This window comes from Entelurus aequoreus, linkage group LG08 (genome assembly GCF_033978785.1).
Source record: "Entelurus aequoreus isolate RoL-2023_Sb linkage group LG08, RoL_Eaeq_v1.1, whole genome shotgun sequence".
NCBI lineage: Eukaryota > Metazoa > Chordata > Actinopteri > Syngnathiformes > Syngnathidae > Entelurus > Entelurus aequoreus.
The window spans coordinates 20,280,612-20,304,527 of NC_084738.1; the positions used below are offsets into that span (position 1 = coordinate 20,280,612).

General features: G+C 39.8%; 2 protein-coding genes across 3 annotated transcripts in view; one reads left to right on the top strand and one right to left on the bottom strand.

Moving 5' to 3' along the window:
* nubp2 (nucleotide binding protein 2 (MinD homolog, E. coli)) overlaps nt 1-3,509 on the bottom strand; it is a 6,089-nt gene extending 2,580 nt beyond the window's left edge. The window contains exons 1-5 of the mRNA XM_062055871.1: nt 3,372-3,509; nt 1,462-1,577; nt 1,189-1,387; nt 965-1,122; nt 28-138 (exon numbers count right to left, since the gene is read on the bottom strand). Of these exons, the coding sequence (XP_061911855.1) occupies nt 28-138; nt 965-1,122; nt 1,189-1,387; nt 1,462-1,577; nt 3,372-3,387 (600 nt within the window). The 5' untranslated portion in view covers nt 3,388-3,509. The remainder of the gene's footprint in view (nt 1-27; nt 139-964; nt 1,123-1,188; nt 1,388-1,461; nt 1,578-3,371) is intronic.
* LOC133655585 (SPRY domain-containing SOCS box protein 3-like) lies at nt 2,992-23,852 on the top strand. 2 transcript variants are annotated; one of them, XM_062055868.1, is made up of 8 exons: nt 2,992-3,135; nt 6,778-6,945; nt 8,025-8,163; nt 15,526-15,718; nt 15,785-15,972; nt 16,040-16,142; nt 18,543-18,668; nt 22,649-23,852. In XM_062055868.1, the coding sequence occupies exons 2-8, from the start codon at nt 6,905-6,907 to the stop codon at nt 23,107-23,109; spliced, it is 1,251 nt and encodes a 416-aa protein (XP_061911852.1). In that variant the 5' UTR covers nt 2,992-3,135; nt 6,778-6,904; the 3' UTR covers nt 23,110-23,852. The 2 variants fall into 2 exon arrangements, with proteins under 2 accessions (XP_061911852.1, XP_061911851.1); XM_062055867.1 differs by having other exon boundaries at nt 3,012-3,135; nt 6,839-6,945.
* The last annotated feature ends 64 nt before the right edge of the window (nt 23,853-23,916 follow it).

Here is a 23,916-nt window from a genome sequence, read left to right on the forward strand (position 1 = left end):
GACAAAGAACTAAAAAAGCGAACTCACAGAGCAATGCGGGCAAACAAAGCCGCTCATGTTCTCTATGATGCCGAGGATCCGCACTCCTGTTTTCTTGCAGAAAGTGACCTCTCGTCTCACATCCCCTGTTGAAACCGCCTGTAAGACAACATGGGCCCCCTTTACACTGCACACCAAATGGGATTTTTTTTCCCCACAAGTGACACAGAGCAACTTTTTTTGCCAGTCCAAACGCTCCAAGAATGCTTCAAATCTGATCTGTTTGCAGCCGATTCACACCACATCAGAAAGCAGTCCAGATCCGATTTGTAATCTGATCTCTTCAAACTTCAGTCTCAACACAATGAGACCTGAATGAGACCAATATGTGACTTTTTAGTCAGCTTTGGGCTAGCTACATCATTCTTGTGCGAGGGTAAAGACCAAAAGTGCGCAAATAATATGCTACATGTAATATAGGAATATATATTTTGATTCAGAAGAAATAGCGATTGTTATAGGACCGCAGTTGACGCTGTGGCGCATTTGCTTACATGTGAGTTGAAAAATAAAGCTAACGTTGATCCACGCTGATGTCCGTGCTTCCTCTACTTAACAGCCATAAAAAGATTAGAACCCTCCGAAATATATCTAACTATATACATCCATTCATACATTATATTTCTTGAATTGCTTTTCACATTAAAAAAAAAAGTTATTTTTAGATGTGGCGGTCCATATCAATGGTGGCAACTTTTATTTTGTGGAAGTAGTAGTAGCGACTTCCTTGTTCATTTACAGAATCCGGTCAACTTCCTTTGTTTTTACTTTATTGAAGAGTGCATGCAAGTGACGTCGAGGCCACAATGTGATACGGATCACATTTCACTTGCAGTATAGGAAGAAATCGGATTCCCGCCACTTACGCCTGCAGTGTAAACATAGTCATAATGTCAGAAGACGCCATGTGAGATGCGCTGTGTACCTGTGGTGTGGTGACCAAAACAGCTCCATCCACTTGCTTGTGCTTCTTGATGTTCTCCAAGATGGCCAAATGTTCATCAGAGGTGCCCGGTGGCGTATCCACCAGCAGCACGTCCAGCTCGCCCCATGCCACATCTGACACAAACTGGCCAATCATAGCTACAGGGGCAAAAGACTAGGATTAGGTATAGTTCTATTAGCCATCATATCTATACCTGTAGATACCTGTTTTCTTGGGGCCTCTCCACACCACAGCTTCATCCGGGTCATCCAATAGGAAGCCAATGGACATAAGGGCGAGGTTTTTCTCCGCATCGGCGTAGACTGGCACCCACCCCATGTCACACTGGTGCACATCGGGTCGACCCACGCTCAGCATGCGTGGAATACTGGGGCCGCACAAATCCACGTCCAGGATGCCAACCTGTGAGGTTTAGATGTTAGTTGTTATTGAATGGCTAGTTACCACCTGGAGTGAAATAATGAACTATTACAGGCCTTTTTCCCAGCATGCCTCAGGGCAAGAGCCAGCTCAGAGGTTATGGTGCTCTTCCCCACGCCTCCTTTTCCTGACAGAACCAAGACGATGTGCCGCACTTGGGCCAGGCTGCCATCTGGAAGATAAACACAGGTTGTGTTTTTATTATTTCCATCATTAATAATATGTTTTAATGCGCAGGTATCAAACTCAAGGCCCGGGGGCCAGATGTGGCCTGCAAAAGGCTGGAAATAATATGCTGTATTAAAGTACTTTTTGGCAAAATGTATTTGTTATTTTAATTTTGACAGAAAAAAAATACTGCAATTATATTAGAGGTGGGAATCTTTGGGCACCTCACGATTCGATTCCGATTCTTCGGATGGTGATTCGATTCAACACGTTTCTTGCAATATATTATTTGGTATATACATTTTACTCAAACCTTTTCGAAACAAAAGCTCCTATTGGCTGCTGACATATGATTTATTCGCACAGTGTTAAAAACGTCTTTTTTTCCATGTGTTTTTTATCTTTTTTATTTACAAAAATTCCAGAATGTTAATCTAATTAAAGAAAATAGAGCAAACCGAACTCCAACCCAATCCGAGCTTCAAAATACTCAGGGTAAAAATTTACAAAGCTATTGAGAAAACATAAAAATATCATACTAAAAAAAGGAAAAACTAAATTTGCTAAACAACAGTATCAATAATATTTATTTTATGTTTTTAATCCAAAAAAGGATTATTGTAAAACGACCATTACTGGGAAATGGATATCCCAGGAGAGCCCAACTTTGAAGCAATGGATGGAAATCACAATGGACATATATCAAATGGAGAAGATAACTGCTTTTATTAATTATAAATTGGAGAAATTACTTCATACTGGGAAAACTGGGTCAATTATGTCACGCCCCCATAAGCCTGATTTTATTTTCTCAAATTAGTGATTGTACTGTTTAAAAAAAAAAAAAAAGATTACTCCCTATAGGTCTATATATATTTTTGAAATTATTATTATCTGTTTATATTGTTGTATTTTGTTTCTGATTATTATTTTTTATTTATTTACTTAATTGATTTATCTGTAAATATTATTATTACTTCGTTTTGTTTGCTAGCTGTTTTTTTCTATTTATTGTCTAAATATTTTGCCATTTAGGGCAGACAATAGATATATGACGTATGCAAATATGATTTAATGGATAGGAATGTCTGATGCTGGATGTCAATAAAATTTAAATGACAAAAAAAAGATTATTTAATAAAAGCATAATTGGTCGGAAAAAATTTAATTGTATCGATTCTCGAAAATTTGTAATCGATTTACAAGCGGAATTAATACAAATATTGATTTTTATTATTATTTTACATGCAACAAAATAGACCAAGCATTATTTTGGGGGTTATTACAAAAAAACAAAAAAACATAAATATCTGCTTTGTCACCGTGACTTTCAATTTCAAAGCAAGTTATCCATCAAACTGTTGGTAAATGATAATAAACACAATTGCCTATGCAAACGAGGCTATTATACATATAAAGTGGCCCTCCATAACTAGAGTGGGGTCCTCACTATAAAACGAGTTTGACACCCCTGTTTTTAATGTTTGAAGAAGGCAGTGAAGCACCACCGTCACGTCAGCTGCGTCCACGTTTTGTCACCGGACACCACAAATTCCACAAAAGTAGGTTGAAGTTTATTTAGAGTCCTTGTGAAAGTGTGTCACAGCCAATGACGCTAATTTTATCCGTTGGGTTGACAGGAATATATATATATAAACACATTTCCTGTTACTGTTAGCTAACACTACCCGATTTCTTAACTTACTGTACACACTATAAGTTTTGCGTCTTATTTTCATGTTATTAACTGCTGGAACACAAAATATTTACACAAATCAATAAGTTAATAGCAACTTACCATTGTTTTGTTCCATAACTGTTATTTTAACAATTAAACTGCATCCATGCGCATTATAGTAGTAGCCGAATACTTCCGTAAATGGTCGCCTGACTTGGCCAATCACATGGCGCAGGCAACACCAACTCCACCAATGAGAGTGCCTTACGGTGCGTTCATGTGCTCTGAAGATGCTCGTATTTTAAAATGGAAACTGCATGAAGAACTAAATGAGGCAATTCCTGAAGGAATTGCGTGTGAATGCTCCAATGCTGGAGTCGACATGACGTTAGTATGAATGTAAGAATAGTTTGAATGTTGGAATGGTTTGAATGATGAAGAGTTTGAATTTCCAGGAAAACCGGAATTTGGTTTGGAACTTGGGAACGTGTTAGTCTGAATCTCCAGGATGAGTGGAAGGTGTTAATGTTGGAATGATTTGAATAGGTTGAAAATGTGGGAATTGTGCTACTTGGAAAAATGTCCCATTCATTTCAATGGGAACTTTCTGGAAATTTGGGAAAAGTGGGATTTTTTGAAAATGATTAGGAGCACGAATGTCCTAAATGAGCTGAATTGGCTGATGTTGGAATTGTTTAAATCGGGCAAGAAGTGTTGAAGTAGTAAATGGTATTAGGGAATTTTGGGAAAATCGGAACTTGGAAAAAGGGTAGTTTGAATTTCCAGAATGGTGGAATGTGTTGAAGGTGGAATGGTTTGAATGGGTTGAAGAATGTGGTAGTTGTGGAAGTTTGAAAATTGGCCAATTCATTTTAAATGGGGAAAATGCATGAATAGGACGTTCTTCAAAGTTCCACAACTCCCACATTTTTCATCTGATTCAACTGTTCCAACTTCAAAATATTGAAGACAGCTTGTTCAGGAATTGTGTGCGCTACTTCAGTGTTTTTCAGCCACTGTGCCGCGGCACACTAGTGTGCTGTGAGATATTGTTTGGTGTGGCGTGGGAAATTATGTAATTTCACCTAATTGGGTTAAAAATATTATTTGCAAACCAGTAATTATTGTCTGTGCTGTCAAGCTGCCCACTGCTCCCCAAGGGGATGAGTCAAATGCAGAGGTCAAATTTCACCACATCTAGTGTGTGTGTGACAATCATTGGTACTTTAATCTTAATCTTAATCTTTAAGAGCTCGGCAGAGTAGCTGTGTAATACTCTTCCATATCAGTAGGTGGCAGCAGGTAGCTAATTGCTTTGTAGACGTCAGGAACATGATTTGTCGTGATCACAATGTACAGATGACAGCGGGAGGCAGTGTGCAGGTAAAAAGGTATCTAATGCTTAAACCAGTGGTTCTTAACCTTGTTGGAGGTACCGAACCCCACCAGTTTCATATGCGCATTCACCGAACCCTTCTTTAGTGAAAAATAAAAATAAAAACATTTTTCAAATTCAAGACAAAGTTATGTTTTTGGTAACACTTTAGTATGGGGAACATATTCTAAGTAACAAAGACTTAATTTAGAGTTTTTTGGACACGAAGGGAACATATTCTAAGTAACAAACACTTAATTTAGAGTTAGTTGGTTAGGATTAGGGTTAGGGTTATAATAAGGCCATGCCGAATAAGGCATTAATAAGTACTTAATAATGACTAGTTAAGAGCCAATATGTTACTAATTTGCATGTTAATAAGCAACTAATTAATGGTGAATATGTTCCCCATACTAAAGTGTTACCATGTTTTTTTACTGGTGCACAAAATGAACCGTGCATGAACATCACCTTGTTCAAACAACAAAACCAACACAGTGCAGAAACTCACAACAAATTACGCACTTGCAAATCAGTCTGACTTCTGCTGTTGCCATATCCGTTATACGCCGATAGGGAGAAGTTTTTATTTACGCGATGAGTCGGGTGTGTTTTGACCTCCGCCGAACCCCTGAGGCCGACTCACCGAACCCCTAGGGTTCGATCGAACCCAGGTTAAGAACCACTGGCTTAAACCAAAAATAAACAAAAGGCATTGAAGCTTCGGGATGACTATGCAAAACGAAAATAAAACTGAACTGGCTGCAAAGTAAACAAAAACAGAATGCTGGACGACAGCAAAGACTTACAGCCTGTGGCGCAGACGCCGTCCACAAAGTACATTACTACATGACATGACAATCAACAACAAAATAGGAGCGCCAGACAAGAACTAAAACACTACACACAGGAAAACACCAAAATACTCAAAATAAGTCAGTGTGATGTGACAGGTGGTGACAGTACACCATACTTGCCAACCTCCCGTTTTTAGCGGGAGACTCCCGGTATTCAGAGCCTCTCCCGATAACCTCCCGGCAGAAATTTTCTCCCGACAAACTCCCGGTATTCAGCCGGAGCTGGAGGCCACGCCCCCTCCAGCTCAATGCGGACCTGAGTTGGGACAGCCTGTTCTCACGTCCGCTTTCCCACAATATAAACAGCTTGCCTGCCGAATGATGTCATAACTGTAGAATGATCGAGGGCGAGTTCTTGGTTTCTTATGTGGGTTCATTGTTAGGCAGTTTCCTTAACGTCCTCCCAGCGTGGTAACAACACACAACAACAGCAGTCACGTTTAGTCTACCGTAAAGCAGTTCTTCTGCCGTAAACAGCAATGTTGTGACACTCTTAAACAGGACAATACTGCCATCTACTGGAACACTGAAATTCAAGTATTTCTTTTATTTATATGTATAATAAAATAAATAAATATATATATATATATATATATATATATATATATATATATATATATATATATATATATATATATATATATATATGTATGTATGTATGTATGTATGTATGTATGTATGTATGTATGTATGTATGTATGTATGTATGTATGTATGTATGTATGTATGTATGTATATATATATATATATATATATATATATATATATATATATATATATATATATATATATGAAATACTTGAGTTGGGGAATTCTAGCTTAAATATATTCCCCTCTTAACCACGCCCCCACCCCCCACCTCCCGGTATCGGAGGTCTCAAGGTTGGCAAGTATGCAGTACACCTACTTTGAGACAAGAGCTATAGTGATGCATGCTTGGTTATGGTTTGAATTTGTATCCAACAATTGCGAGAACGACTTTTTACCGTCGATATCGGGTGCTGAGTTTCATTTTTTAATGTTCTCTGCCGGTGGTGTGCCTTGGGATTTTTTCAATGAAAAAAAATGTGCCTCGGCTCAGAAAAGGTTGAAAAACACTGCTCTACTTCAACAATTCTAAAAAAATGTTTTAAAAAATTCCAAGATTTCAAGTTCACCTTCAGCATTGGAGCATTCACACGCAATTGCCTCATCTAGTTTATTTATTAAAATCTAATTTAACCTAACCGAAATATTGCAGTCGTGTGCACCTATTGAAAACGAGTCACTCAAACGCAACCTCTCCGCCCCTGAGGTGTTATCCAATGAGGTGACGGCGGAGGCGTGGCCAAGTAATGTTTACGTCTGGCCCGCAGAGCTTGAGAAGTGGGCCACCTCCGTGTAAAGATCACCTGTCACAGTAGAGGCACCCGGATAGTCCGATGAGTCACTGCAAGACAGGCGACAAGAAGACTTCAGTGAGGTAGGACTGCTTCTAAATATTTAAAAGCTCTTTTAAAATGCGGCTCAAGCCAACCAGACATCCATCCATCCATCCATTTCCTACCGCTTATTCCCTTTGGGGTCGCGGGGGGCGCTGGAGCCTATCTCAGCTACAATCGGGCGGAAGGCGGGGTACACCCTGGACAAGTCGCCACCTCATCGCAGGGCCTGACACAGATAGACAGACAACATTCACACTCACATTCACACACTAGGGCCAATTTAGTGTTGCCAATCAACCTATCCCCAGGTGCATGTCTTTGGAAGTGGGAGGAAGCCGGAGTACCCGGAGGGAACCCACGCAGTCACGGGGAGGACATGCAAACTCCACACAGAAAGATCCCGAGCCCGGGATTGAACCCGAGACTACTCAGGACTTTCGTATTGTGAGGCAAACGCACTAACCCCTCTGCCACCGTGCTGCCCGCCAACCAGACATTAGTCTCATGTATAATGCAATGTAGTGCAACATGTGCTTAGCATACAAATTTGGTTTGGTTATTTAAAGTCATTTATTATACTATTTTGAATTATATTATTTACCTCGCCCATATTCCCTGCTCACGAGTCAGCTGTCCAGATGATGCATTTAGAGTATTTAGGCCAAAGCCCACTTAAAGAGAAACTGGCTCCAGACTAACTAATCTAAATTGTTGGCAATTATCTTCTGCACCTGTTAAGCAAAGAAGCCACCAGCTGCTGTCCGAGCAAGACATGCATGTATTGCTCGGCATATAGCTTGTATACCAAAATGCAAACATAAAGAGTTAAAAGTATGGCTGTTCATGCACGCTTGACCTCATTCCTGCACATGTGCACTTGCACTAGCAGACATCTTGCCCCAGTAGCAAAGCAGAAGGTTGGCTTTAGAGGTGGCACAAATACGCATGCGTCCTGCTGCCAATTGTGACACATGGTGCTCCCCTCACATATGCTGGCTAAACGTAGAGGGGAAAAAAATCCATACAGTTGATTCAGGATAAAGAACAATACAACAATGAGAATAAAACACAGAGAAAGTAGGTCGACAGGTGCCTTCATGGTCTGCTGGTTACTCAGAGCTTCCATGCTGAGGAGAGGACGGAGCGGCCGGGCTCGACATTTGGCCTGGACTGAAATGCGGCGCGGGACGGATTCCTTGGCGGTTATGACGACGACATGCGGAGAAGACGACCGGGAAAGGCGGACAACAACGCAGGTAGACCAACACAAGGCATTATTATGTCACACTTTTTAGTCTGTAGTAGTGGTTCTTAACCTGGGTTCGATTGAACCCTAGGGGTTCGGTGAGTCGGCCTTAGGGGTTCGGCGGGTCAAGACACACCCGACTCATCGTGTAAATAAAAACTTCTCCCTATCGGCGTATTATGGATACCACCAAACAATGTTGCCTCTACTTTTCCATCTGATTTGCAGGTGTGTAATTTGTTGTGAGTTCATGCACTGTGTTGGTTTTGTTCTTTGAACAAGGTGATGTTCATGCACAATTCATGTTGTGCGCCAGTAAAAAAAAACATGTAACTTTGTCTTGAATTTGAAAAAAATAATAATTGTATTTTTCACTAAAGAAGGGTTCGGTGAATGCGTATATGAAACTGGTGGGGTTTGGTACCTCCAACAAGGTTAAGAACCACTGGTCTATAGTGAGAATTGCTGATCATCCAAGCATCTTTCATTAGTCATTCCTGCATTAAATTGAAGCTTGGAATGTTTATCCCACTCCTTTTCCAACCTATTGTGACGAAGAGGTGATGGGGTCAGTTGTCACAATGTTATTTTAAAAGGAAAACTCCTATATTGGTAAATGGGTAATACTTGTATAGCACTTTTCTACCTTCAAGGTACTCAAAGCGCTTTGACACTATTTCCACATTCACACATTCACACACTGAGGACGGGAGTTGCCATGCAAGGCCCTAAGCATGACCCATCAGGAGTAAGGGTGAAGTGTCTTGCTCAAGGACACAACGGACATGACTAGGTTGGTAGAAGGTGGGGACCGAACCAGGAACCCTCAGGTTGCCGGCACAGCCACTCTCCCAACTGTGCCATGCCGTCCCCATTGTATTGTATTGACAAGTTGACAAATGCATAACTTAATGCACCCGCAGACTAAATGAGCACGGGACACATGTTTAGTCCAGCCTACTATACATGTCAGTGCTTCTCAAACTTTTTCATCTAGTGGTATGCCAAAGAATCAATTAAATATTTAAACCCAGTGTTACTGTTCAAACTGTGTGTAATGTTAGACTGGCCAAAAATATTAAATATACTTGTTAAACAAAACGACGGCCTTGTTTTTTATGATTACTTAGGCCTACTATGCTACTCTATATTTAATGTTGGCCATTATGGTGGTAATTGGAGAGCCAAGTATTTTCTGAGGTGAAAAAAGTTGGAGAACCACTGATGTAAACAATAGCTTTCCCTTCACACTTTTTAGGGGAACAATAGTTTTGTTATAAGACTTAAGACAAATACTGACGAGATGGATATTTACAATTTGTCATGAAAAACACAACAAAAAGTCATCTCGCCACAAGTTGTCGTCTTACTCTAGAGAAGACGATGTAGGTGAGCTCTGATACTTATTTCTGTAAATTTCCTTCCAACAATTTGAGAGACGGCACACTCTAGTGGCAATATAAAACAAACAACAACAACCGGCCCCTTCTCCCCCTATCTTGCAAAAGTGAGTACAACCCTCACATGTTGTATCTGTATCTTATTGACCATTCTCTATTTCATCTGTTTACTGCAGTGTTTTTCAACCACTGTGCCGCGGCACACTAGTGTGCCGTGAGATACAGTCTGGTGTGCCGTGGGAGGGAGATGTTCTAATTTCACATATTTGGGTTAAAATAATTTTTTGCAAACCAGTAATTATAGTCTGCAAATTATGTGTTGCTGTTGTTGAGTGTCGGTGCTGTCTAGAGCTCGGCAGAGTAACCGTGTAATACTCTTCCATTTCAGTAGGTGGCAGCCGGTAGCTAAATGCTTTGTAAATGCAGAGAGGTGTCAGAAAGGTGTCTTATGCTTAAACCAAAAATAAACAAAAGGTGAGTGCCCTTAAGAAAAGTAATTGAAGCTTAGGGAAGGCTATGCAGAACAAAACTAAAACTGAACTGGCTACAAAGTAAACAAAAACAGAATGCTGGACGACAGCAAAAACTTACTGTGGAGCAAAGACGGCGTCCACAATGTACATCTGAACATGACATGACAATCAACAATGTCCCCACAGAGAAGGATAAAAAGCAACTGAAATATTCTTGATTGCTAAAACAAAGTAGATGCGGGAATTATCGCTCAAAGGAAGACATGAAACTGCTACAGGAAAATACCAAAAAAAGAGAAAAAGCCACCGAAATAGGAGCGCAAGACAAGAACTAAAACACTACACACAGGAAAACATCAAAAAACGCAAAATAAGTCACGGTGTGATGTGACAGGTCGTGACAGTACACCTACTTTGAGACAAGAGCTATATTGATGCATGGTTGGTTATGGTTTAAAGTCATATCCAACAATTGCGACAATGACTTTAAACTGTCAACTAAGTTTATGATTTCTGCTGGTGGTGTGCCTCCGGATTTTTGCAACGCAAAAAATGTGCCTTGGCTCAAAAAAGGTTGAAAAACATTGGTTTACTGTACTGTGTGTGTCCATTTTATCAATACTATAATACTTTTTATTTATTTATTGTTATAGTTATACTCCAGTATTTACTAATTCCTCTTCTATTTTTTCAGTATTTATTGATGCTAATGTTTTTACAAATCCTGTACTTATTTAACATTTTTTTACTGAGCAAATATTTTATTTATGTAAACCACACTCCTTTATTTATCTATTTATTATTCATCACTGAATAAGGTCTCAACGGTTATGCATCCTTATCCTTTTACTATTAAAATAACTGGTACATGTTGAACACAGGAAGGCACCAAACTAGCACCAAACTAGCACTAACTGCTACACGGAGGAAAGAGGCAGGATTAAAAAAAGATCCGCTTCCTCTTACTCCTTTTCGTTTGAATAGTGTACAGGTAACTGTAAACATGTGATGTACGTCCATGTAAATTGTTCTGCATGTTCGAAAACAACCTACATCAATACCATTTTTACTGCAATATCTTCTGCAGGGACAGTACTATAGAAGTGTTTTTATACTTCAGAGCAGTGGTTCTCAAATATAAATACAGTAGCGTAGTAGGCCTAAGTATTCATTAAAAACAAGGCCGCTGTTTTATTTAATATTTTTGGCCAGTGTAACATTACACGCTAAAAATGTCAATTTAACAAATGACAAGGCGCTTCATGTGGAATTTTACCTCCAGCTCCATCACTGTTTAGGATGTAATAGCAAATGTCACATGACTAAGCTGCCTGCTTTGTAAGCTAGATGTATTGGGTTCTATCACCAGTGTGAGTTGTGGCTGAAATGTTTGCGGATTTATGTACAAAAAAATGTTTTGCATCCAAAATAACTCTCAATTAGGTCCAAAATATTAATTTAATTAAATCCAAGTTTAGTTTAAATAGTATAAAAATCTGCTTCGGGAACCCATTTCACTGCAGAAGACTAACAAGATTTTTGATGAAATATGTAACTCTGACTAAAGAAACAGACCAAAACAATATCTGCGACATAGAATACTGGTTCTCAAAGTACAAACCCTGTTTCCATATGAGTTGGGAAATTGTGTTAGATGTAAATATAAACGGAATACAATGATTTGCAAATCATTTTCAACCCATATTCAGTTGAATATGCTACAAAGACAACATATTTGATTTTCAAACTGATAAAAAATTCTTTTTTTTTGCAAATAATCATTAACTTTACAATTTGATGCCAGCAACATGTGACAAAGAAGTTGGGAAAGGTGGCAATAAATACTGATAAAGTTGAGGAATGTTCATCAAACACTTATTTGGAACATCCCACAGGTGAACAGGCAAATTGGGAACAGGTGGGTGCCATGATTGGGTATAAAAGTAGATTCCATGAAATGCTCAGTCATTCACAAACAAGGATGGGGCGAGGGTCACCACTTTGTCAACAAATGCGTGAGCAAATTGTTGAACAGTTTAAGAAAAACCTTTCTCAACCAGCTATTGCAAGGAATTTAGGGATTTCACCATCTACGGTCCGTAATATCATCAAAGGGTTCAGAGAATCTGGAGAAATCACTGCACGTAAGCAGCTAAGCCCATGTACCTTCGATCCCTCATGCTGTACTGCATCAACAAGCGACATCAGTGTGTAAAGGATATCACCACATGGGCTCAGGAACACTTCAGAAACCCACTGTCAGTAACAACAGTTGGTCGCTACATCTGTAAGTGCAAGTTAAAACTCTACTATGCAAGGCGAAAAACGTTTATCAACAACACCCAGAAACGCCGTCGGCTTTGCTGGGCCTGAGCTCATCTAAGATGGACTGATACAAAGTGGAAAAGTGTTCTTTGGTCTGACGAGTCCACATTTCAAATTGTTTTTGGAAACTGTGGACGTCGTGTCCTCCGGACCAAAGAGGAAAAGAACCATCCGGATTGCTACAGGCGCAAAGTTGAAAAGCCAGCATCTGTGATGGTATAGGGGTGTATTAGTGCCCAAGACATGGGTAACTTACACATCTGTGAAGGCACCATTAATGCTGAAAGGTACATACAGGTTTTGGAGCAACATATGTTGTCATCCAAGCAACGTTACCATGGACGCCCCTGCTTATTTCAGCAAGACAATGCCAAGCCACATGTTACATCAACGTGGCTTCATAGTAAAAGAGTGCGGGTACTAGACTGGCCTGCCTGTAGTCCAGACCTGTCTCCCATTGAAAATGTGTGGCGCATTATGAAGCCTAAAATACCACAACGGAGACCCCCGGACTGTTGAACAACTTAAGCTGTACATTAAGCAAGAATGGGAAAGAATTCCACCTGAAAAGCTTAAAAAATGTGTCTCCTCAGTTCCCAAACGTTTACTGAGTGTTGTTAAAAGGAAAGGCCATGTAACACAGTGGTGAACATGCCCTTTCCCAACTACTTTGGCACGTGTTGCAGCCATGAAATTCTAAGTTAATTATTTGCAAAAAAAAAAAAAAAGTTTATGAGTTTGAACATCAAATATCTTGTCTTTGTAGTGCATTCAATTGAATATGGGTTGAAAAGGATTTGCAAATCATTGTATTCCGTTTATATTTACATCCAACACAATTTCCCAACTCATATGGAAACGGGGTTTGTAAGAATTATAGTGAAGGGAGAAGTTTGGCGCCACTGTCATTAGTTTTCTAAAAAATGTGGCCCCTAGAAAAATTTAGTTGAGTATCCCTGGTGTATAGCTTGTATATTGATTGAACATGCACTGAACATGCGTCAACAGATATCGGTCCGATGTCAGCTAAAAAACAAGTATTGAATGATATCGGCTTGCATGTAAAATCTCAGATTTAAGTTCTTATACAAGCAGTCCTGCAGCACGTTTGGTCTTGTCTTGTATTTTAGTCAGGTCATTTACAATAGGTAAACATGGTAGGCTATAGCAGTGGTCCCCAACCACCGGGCCGCAGCCCGGCCCGCGGACCGATTCGTACCGGGCCGCGCAAGAAATTTAAAAAAAATATATATATATATTTATTTATTTTTTTTAAAATTAAATCAACATAAAAAACACACTATATACATTATACATCGATATAGATCAATACAGTCTGCAGGGATGCAGTCCGTAAGCACACATGATTGTATTTCTTTATGAAAAAAAAAAAAAAAAAAAAGTCTCCCATCCCCCCGGTCCGTGGGACACATTTTCAAGCGTTGACCGGTCCCCAGCTACAAAAAGGTTGGGGACCACTGGGCTATAGGCTACACAACAGCTAAGTAAACAATAGCACACAAGCCAGACATACGTAATGAGTGTCCTTAATTGAACAATATTGCAGTGTCAAACACCATTTGTCAATATAAACAAGTATCAAATTATAGTTGCATATTACCTACACATCCAAAGTCTCCAAGGGAGAAGCGTATTAGAAAGTATCCAGTAACAAACGTGTCCGCATCATTCAACTTCCTACACCATGAGCTTAACGTCATGAATTATTGTGGCTACACTTTAATTCAAAAGCATAGATCTGTCATAAGATTACTGTTTTTCATACCTACCTTTTTAATTCCACTTGATCAAACCTTTTCTAACATTCCGCTCTACAAAATAATAAAAGTATGTACTATGATCCGTGCTGATACCGTATATCGGATTCGTATCGGTGTCGGCCAACACTCAAGGCGCCAATATCGGTGTCGTATCAGATGTGAAAAAGTTGTATGGGGACATTCCTAGTCATTTTTGTCTAGTCTGGGGCTGCATGAGTGCTGCCGGCACGGTGTAGTTGTGGTTCATTAAAGGAGAAACTGGGCCACAAAGTGATGCTTACACTAAATTTGGACATATTCACCTGCGTTGCCAACAATTTAGAACAGTGAGATTCTGTGGTAGTGGTACACGGGCTCCATCTAGTGGTATGCCAAAAAATAAATCCCTTGATTAAATTACAGTGTTTTATTTTCCTATATTCAAACACAGTGTTACTGTTCAAACTGTGTGTAATGTTACAGTGGGCAAAATATTAAATATAATTGTTGAATAAAGCCTTTGCCAGGTTTTTAATGAATACTTGGGCGTACTACGTTACTGTATGTCAATGGTTGTGTTTGGTGAAAAAAAGTTTGAGAATCACTGATTTAAGTTAAAGTTAAAGTACCAATGATTGTCACACACACACTAGGTGTGGTGAGATTATCCTTTGCATTTGACCCATCACCCTCACCCCCTGGGAGGTGAGGGGAGCAGTGAGCAGCAGCGGTGGCCGCGCCCGGGAATCATTTTTAGTGATTTTACCCCCAATTCCAACCCTTGATGCTGAGTGCCAAGCAGGGAGGTAACGGGTCCCATTTTTATAGTCTTTGGTATGACTCGGCCGGGGTTTGAACTCACAACCTACCCATCTCAGGGCACAAAACTCGTGTATCTCAAATGAAGGTCTCCTGTTGAAATGAATTGAAATCAATGCTTGGTCCCCAAAACAGCACAATTTTAAAATGTAACATGTTTTTTTAAAAAGAAAAACTTTTATACAAGAAATCATGTACAAAACCCAAAACCCCCAATTCCAACCCTTAATGCTGAGTGCCAAGCAGGGAGGTAATGGGTCCCATTTTTATAGTCTTTGGTATGACTCGTCCGGGGTTTGAACTCACGCCCTACCGACATTTAGACCAATATTGTGATGTTGACCCCGTTTCAGTGACTAGTAAATTGATAGATGCTGTACACGGACTACTCTAAAATACCTTACGACGATAAGATGCTTGCTGAAAGCTCCTTGTGTGAAAGACATATTCAGTATTTTTGGAAGGGGTCTAAATGTGACTCTCAACCAATAAGAGAACGCCTCCAAAATATCCTAACCTACGGTCTCGAGGAGTGAGAAAAGTCTTTTAGTCTTGCTTTCTCTGGATCATGGTTACACTTTTATTCTGCGTCAAGTCTGAGGCGGATCAGCTGACGTGCTCCCAGACTGTCCCTGAGGTGACGAGGGAGGCGGCGGAGGAGGCGGCGGAGGTCCCGCCCAGCCTGGTGCCGGTGGTCGGGGAGTCCTTCTGCCAGTGCGTCCAAGAAGACGAGCTGAGCCCAGGCTCGGGCATCACCACAGAATGCCTGTGCGGCGAGGAGGACCACGGTCAGAAGAGCACGAGATGACCTGGTCTCAGTGGGCGGCCCTAAATAACAAACATGTCGCTCTCAGGCTTCCATTGGGTGTGGGACGGCAACGTCAAGTCGTCAGGCGCCTTCCTCAGCTGCGACGACAGGAAGGTGAGTTTCCACTCAGACTACAGCTGCGGCACCGCCGCCATCCGAGGCACCAGGGAGCTGAGCGACGGGCAACACTTCTGGGAAGTCAAGATGACGTCCCCCGTCTATGGAACGGACATGGTATACAGGAGGCGGCCATTGCAATCTGGCGGCTTTTTTCCACATCTGATTTGCGTTGTTCGCATAGATGGTGGGAGTAGGAACCTCCGAGGTCAACCTGGAGAAATTCAAATATAACTTTGGAAGCCTGCTGGGTCACGATGAAGACAGCTGGGGGCTCTCCTACACAGGTGAGAATCCTACATCTACAAACCCAAAACCAGTGAAGTTGGCACGTTGTGTAAATGGTAAATAAAAACAGAATACGATGATTTGCAAATCCTTTTCAACCTATATTCAATTGAATAGACTGCAAAGACAAGATACTAAACTTTATTTTTTGCAAATATTAGCTCATTTGGAATTTGATGCCTGTAACATGTTTCAAAAAAGCTGGCACGAGTGGCAAAAAAGACTGAGAAAATTAAAGAATGCTCATCAAACACTTATTTATAACATTCCACATGTGAACAGGCTAAATTGGGAACAGGTGGGTGCCATGATTGGGTATAAAAGCAGCTTCCATGAAATTCTCAGTCATTCACAAACAAGGATGGGGCGAGGGTCACCACTTTGTGAACAAATGCGTGAGCAAATTGTCCAACAGTTTCAGAACAACATTTCTCAACAAGCTATTGCAAGGAATTTAGGGATTTCACCATCTAAGGCAGGGATGTCAAACATGCGGCCCGTGGGCCGGATCAGGCCCTCGAACAGGTTCAATCCGGCCCGCGAGATGAGTCAGTGTAAAATTGAGCTGCATTTTAAAATTAAATAAACTGTTTTTCTAAATGTGTCCACTGGATGTCGCAATAGCAATTCTGTTAGGCAAGCAAATTGTTTATATTGGGGCGAGCAAGTATACCAAGCAAGAGGTACACAGTAACGGGGCTGGGACTCCTCCCCCCTGACCCAACGTAAAACACACAGGAGTAAAATAAACAATTGGTAACCCCACTTAAAATGCTGCATGAGACACATTGATATGGTTCTGTGAAAATTAGTTTCTTCTGTGAAAATTCAAAGAAAGTGAACAGTGGAAAGACAAATGAGGTAGTTGATACATAGAGGAGTTTTTATTTATGCTTTCTTATGTTTTTTGTTCAATCCTACATGGGCTGTGACTTAAAGTTGAATTGCTTTGTAGATACACTGAGATTAAGTCTAAATTCATTGTGTTCTTCATGGAGTTTTTGAAACTGTACCATTTTTTTCCGCAGATTTTTCAACTAACTTGAATTGTTTTGTCAAGAGGATCATATGTGATATGTCCTTTTTTCAGAATGTGCTTGTTCTATTTTAGGCCAAAGTAAAACCAAGAAAACAATCTGAAGTTGCCGTAGTTGTATTTTAAAGTTATTATGCCATGATTTTACCAGTCCGGCCCACGTAGGAATAGATGGTTCTCCATGCGGCCCCTGAGCTAAAATTAGTTTGACACCCCTGATCTAAGGTCTGTAATATTATTAAAAGGTTTTGAGAATCTGGAGAAATTACTGCACTTAATTACTATTACGTACCTTCGATCCCTCAGGGGATACTGCATCAAAAAGCGTGTGTGTAAAGGATATCACCACATGGGCTCAGGAACACTTCAGAAAACCACTGTCAGTAACTACAGTTGGTCGCTACATCTGTAAGTGCAAGTTAAAACTCTACTATGCAAAGTGAAAGCCATTTATCAACAACACCCAGAAACGCCGCCGTCTAAGATGGACTGCTGCTAAGTGGAAAACAGTTCTGTGGTCTGACGAGTCCACATTTCAAATTGTTTTTGGAAACTGTGGACGTCGTGTCCTCCGGACCAAAGAGGAAAGGAACCATCCGGATTGTTATAGGCGCAAAGTTCAAAAGCCAGCATCTGTGATGGTATGGGGGTGTATTATTGCCCAAGGCATGGGTAACTTACACATCTGTGAAGGCACCATTAATGCTGAAAGGTACATACAGGTTTTGGAGCAACATATGTTGCCATCCAAGCAACGTTATCATGGACGCCCCTGCTTATTTCAGCAAGACAACACCAAGCCACATTTTGCATGTGTTACAACATCATGGCTTCATAGTAGAAGAGTGCAGGTACTAGACTGGCCTGCCTGTAGTCCAGACCTGTCTCTCATTGAAAATGTGTGGCGCATTATGAAGCCTAAATTACTACAATGGAGACCCTGGACTGTTGAACAGCTTAAGCTGTACATCAAGCAAGAATGGGAACGAATTCAACCTGAGAAGCTTAAAAAATCGGTCTCCTCAGTTCCCAAATGTTTACTGAGTGTTGTTAAAAGGAAAGGCCATGTAACACAGTGGTAAAAATGCCCCTGTGCCAACTTTTTTGCAATGTGTTGCTGCCATTAAATTCTAAGTTAATGATTATTTGCACAAAAAAAAAAGTTTCTCAATTAGAACATTAAATATCTTGTCTTTGCAGTCTATTCAATTAAATATAAGTTGAAAAGGATTTCCAAATCATTGTATTCTGTTTTTATTTACGAATTACACAGTATGCCAACGTCACTGGTTTTGTACCGTAAAGTGCTGGCATGCTTGCGTAGACGTTTGCAGCGTTCTGCAAGATTCTGTCTTCTTCAAAGGTCTCTTCCAGCACAAAGGGGACAAAACCAAGTTCTCCTCGCAGTTCGGCCAAGGCTCCATCATTGGAATGCACCTGGACACCTGGCACGGTACTTTGACCTTCTACAAGAATCGACGATGCATAGGTGAGTGGTCTTCCAGGGGACATTTTAAAATTAGACTTTATTGACCCTTATTTCAGGAATTACTGTTACAGCAGCAAGATGATCCAAAAAGTGTTAAATGTTATATATACAGTACAGGCCAAAAGTTTGGACACACCTTCTCCTTCAATGCGTTTTCTTTATTTTCATGACTATTTACATTGTAGATCAGTGGTCCCCAACCTTTTTGTAGCTGTGGACCGGTCAACGCTTGAAGATGTGTCCCATCAAAAAAAAAAAATGTTTTATTTATTTTTTTGGCATAAAGAAATACAATCATGTGTGCTTACGGACTGTATCCCTGCAGACTGTATTGATCTATACTGATATATAATGTATTTAATGTGTTTTTTATGTTGATTTGATTTTTTTTTTTTAAAAACATTTATTTATTTATTTTTTAATTTCTTGTGCGGCCCGGTACCAATCGGTCCACGGTGGTTGGGCACCACTGTTGTAGATTGTCACTGAAGGCATCAAAACTATGAATGAACACATGTGGAGTTATGTACTTAACAAAAAAAGGTGAAATAACTGAAAACATGTTTTATATTCTAGTTTCTTCAAAATAGCCACCCTGTGCTCTGATTACTGCTGTGCACACTCTTGGCATTCTCTTGATGAGCTTCAAGAGGTAGTCACCTGAAAGGATTTTCATTTCACAGGTGTCATAGTTTTGATGCCTTCAGTGACAATCTTCAATGTAAATAGTCATGAAAATAAAGAAAACGCATTGAAGTGAGGTGTGTGTGTGTAAAAGTGAATTTCTGTGAAATATGATTATTGATAAATGAAAAATGTTCATTGTTAGAGGAAACACAAATTTACTGGTGAAATTCTAAATATGTTTTTAACACGATTAGAGCCCTCGAGACAGCAATTATCCCCCTTATTGGCACCTTTACACTCATCCCTCACTACGTCCGGCTTCAAATATTGCGGCTTCATAACATCCAGTATTAAAAAAACAAACTTTTTTGGACTGAATTAAGCATTTTCATGCACAAAATGGTTCAATAAACTAAAAATATCAACACTACAGTAGTACTGTATTGGCCACTAGGGGAGCCCAGACCAATAAAGATGCACTGTTCAGTATTGTGGCCACTGATTGGCTCAGCCTCAGGCAGCATTATAATATTGGATGAAAATAGTGTAAAATTGTGACTAAAGGGTGTTATTTAACGTCTAACACAGTGGTTGTCAAACTTTTTTGTCCAAGTACCGCCTGAGAAAACATTCCCCCCCCCCCCCCCCCCCCAAGTATCACCTTTAAAATACAGCAGAGTAGTGGGCCTTAGTATTTAGTAAAAACAAGGCAGAGGTTTTATTTAACAAATATATTTTCGATTTTGGCCACTGCAACATTACACACAATTCGAACAGTAACACTGCGTTTTAATATAGGAAAATATAACCCTGTACTTAAATGAGTCAAATCTTCAGCGTACCACTAGATGGAGCCCGCGTGCCAGTTTGAGAATCACTGGTCTCGACCCTGGAGTTATCATGATGTTAAAAACTGTGTTGAGAAAGTTGTTTTATGGAAGTATGACTTATATATGATTCCTACTTAGCGGAAACGTATCTATTGCAGCCATGTCCAGAACCAATTAACAGCCATAAACGAGGGACTACTGTACAGTAGACATTATAGAAAATAAGACCAATACTTTACTGTAATACATTTAAGACATACTGTACAATAACGTCACACACACTAGAATACTAACCTGTGAAAATATAGCAACTTCTTTGATGACCTGCTGTGCAATACAGTATCTTACATTTAAGGCAGGGGTGTCCAAAGTGCGGCCCGGGGGCCATTTGCGGCCCGCAGCTAATTGTTTACCGGCCCGCCACACATTCTGGAAATGCTATTGCAAAAATTTTAAAAAAACATTAAAAGTGGAATGAGGTGAAATCTAACTAGAAAAAGTTGCAATGTTGACACAAAGCTGCCAAGCAGGCTTTTTTCTTCTTCTTTTGTCTCTTTATTTTTCTTTTTTTGCCATTGCTCCAAAAAAAAAAAAAAATCAATGTTATAATGAATTATTGACCTCTTCAAGGTTCCAATCATTTCAAATATTTCACTTTTAAAATGTTTTATGTGGGAAATATTGCATATATTGTGTGGTTGCCATACAAAAACATCAACATTTTATTTGACAAAAGAGCATAAAACAAACAAAATAATAGTTCAAACGTAAAATGGACAGATATATCTGAAGTTGAGCTCGTAACTTAAGGGTTGAAAGTTTAAAAAAAACTAATAAAAATGTATCACTTTCTGAGTGGGGCACCTTTTGGATCCCAAATATATTTAATGGGATTTTATTTATCTTTTCACTGTGATTACTCAAAAATAATAATGAATTAAAATCAATGGTGTCCTGCATTATTGATCTTTTTAAGGCTCTAATTACTTCACATCAAACATTGCGTTCTGAATGTTTTGGGCAGTGGGGGAAATACTGCATATTTCAGTTTTATTATAAAAAACTAAGTTGTCTTTGACAGAAAAGGCATGAAACCTTTTTGTTTTTTTAAACTTTATATCAACCTGAAGTTGATATACTGTAGAGATTTACCGTAAGCGTTAAATAAATAAATAAATAATAATTTGACTTGTTTTTAACATTTTAATGACTTAGACCCTCTATGGTCCCCGGGAGCCCTAAAGGTAAAAAACAAACACAATCCATATATTTTGTTATGGTTTGAAAATGAAAAATATCAAAATGGCCCCCGCATGCTTTAATTTTTCCGTGTGCGGCCCTCAGTGGAAAAAGTTTGGACACCCCTGATTTTAGGTAATCTAGACATTTTATGCTTGAAGATACATTTATATTTATGTATATAAATATATGCAGATTGTTCACTGATAAAAACATAGAGGAAGTGTAATGACTTTTTTTTTTTTTTTTAAACGTGTGAAAGTAAAGAATCAAAACTTGAAACGTGAAGTGGGGAGGGAAGATTGTGATGCAAGTTCTGTACAAGGATAAAAAATATTGTTACATTAGAGCAGTATGTGCGGTGTACTTTTGCAATGGCCACCATGGATGTAGAAGTATTACAGCAGTACCTCAACTTACAAGCTTAATTGGTTATGTGACTTAACTTAAAACACTTGTTTGTCAAATCAATGGAAATCCATGTACCATATTTTTCGGACTATAAGTCGCAGTTTTTTTTCATAGTTTGGCCGGGGGTGCGACTTATACGTGAAATTATTAACACATTACCGTACAATATCCAATATTATTATTTAGCTCATTCACGTAAGAGACTAGACGTATAAGATTTCATGGTATTTAGCGATTAGGAGTGACAGATTGTTTGGTAAACGTATAGCATGTTCTATATGTTATAGTTATTTGAATGACTCTTACCATAATATGTTACGTTAACATACCAGGCACGTTCTCAGTTGGTTATTTATGCGTCATATAACGTACACTTATTCAGCCTGTTGTTCACTATTCTTTATTTATTTTAAATTGCCTTTCAAATGTCTATTCTTGGTGTTGGGTTTTATCAAATAAATTTCCCCCAAAAAGGCGACTTATACTCCAGTGCGACTTATGTTTTTTTTTCTTCTTTATTATGCATTTTTGGCAGGTGCGACTTATACTACGGTGCGACTTATACTCCGAAAAATACGGTAATTGGTGTTGGGCCCCCAAAACGGCACCATTTTGACATTAGCATACCCTTTAAAAAATTAAATAAATATTGTATGCAAACAATACAATAGAATGTACTACTAATAACTACAGTAGTTTTATCAAGTCATTTTAATATTGTACAGCATTCACCTTGAAGAGAAGACTTCTAAGGAATCTCTTTTCAGCTGCTTTTATGTCAAACACTACATCAGCAGCTTTTTCATACTTTCTTGATAAATGTACTGCATTTAGATAATAATTTAACATTCTTGGCTGGCACGTTGTGCACAGGTGTGGCTGCCACCAGGCTGCAGAACAAGAAGTTGTACCCCATGGTGTGCTCCACGGCAGCCAAGAGCAGCATGAAGGTGATCCGCGCCTGTTACACGCCCACCTCCTTGCAGTACCTCTGCTGCACGCGGCTTCGCCAAATGTTCCCCGCCTGCCCTGACATAGCAGCCGCTCTGGAGTTACCGCCGGGGCTGTGCACCCTCCTGCGCTCGCAGCTCGGCTGGGTCTTCTCCATCTCCAACACCGTTGCAAGCGCCAGCAGCAGCAACATGGAAGCTTCTGAGCAACACAGCGACGACACACGCCCCCCTTCCAGGGCCCGCACCAGTCCGCTCCCTGACGCCGCCCTGCAGCCGTGTCCCTGTTCTACATCCTCTTGTACTTGCTGCTGCCCCCCGACGCCCCCTAGCTGCGGCTCTGAGCCAGAAGATTACCAGAGCAAACGATGCCGCTGGACATAAAGTTAAAGTACCAACGATTGTCTCACACACACACTAGGTGTGGTGAAATTATCCTCTGCATTTGACCCGTCACCCTTGTTCACCCCCTGGGAGGTGAGGGGAGCAGTGAGCAACAGCGGTGGCCGCGCCCGGGAATCATTTTGGTGATTTAACCCCCAATTCCAACCCTTGATGCTGAGTGCCAAGCAAAGAGGTAATGGGTCCCATTTTTATAGTCTTTGGTATGACTCGGCCGGGGTTTGAACTCAAAACCTACATGAACTGCACCTTTTTAAACTCTGCGTTTCCTGTTGGAAATAAGACGATGTCAAATACTACCTACCGGTTTGACCCGAATATAAGACGACCCAAAAAATATTTTTAAGAAAAAAAATGTGACAGGAAGAAAAGCTCACTTTCTTGGAGAGAAGTCGTGGCTGCCGGTGGGTTTGCAGTTTAAAAAAAAAAAAAAAAAATTCTAAAGGAATAGACCAGGGGTCCCCAAACTACAGCCCGCGGGCCGGATACGGCCCCCCAGCGTCCAAAATCCGGCCTGCGGGAAGTCCCAAGTTAAAAAAAAAAAAAACATTTATTTTTTATTTTTATTTTTTGTAATTTGTCCTTACTAGTCCTTTTTCTATCCTCTCCTAGCCACTCAGGCAAATCATATTGTCTAAAAATGCATTTTACCATCGATAACGTGACATGCAGCAAGTGCGCTCTTTAAGTCAATTAGTGCGCGAGGAATATATATATATATATATTATATATATATATATACATACACATATATATATATATATATATATATGTGTATGTATGTGTGTA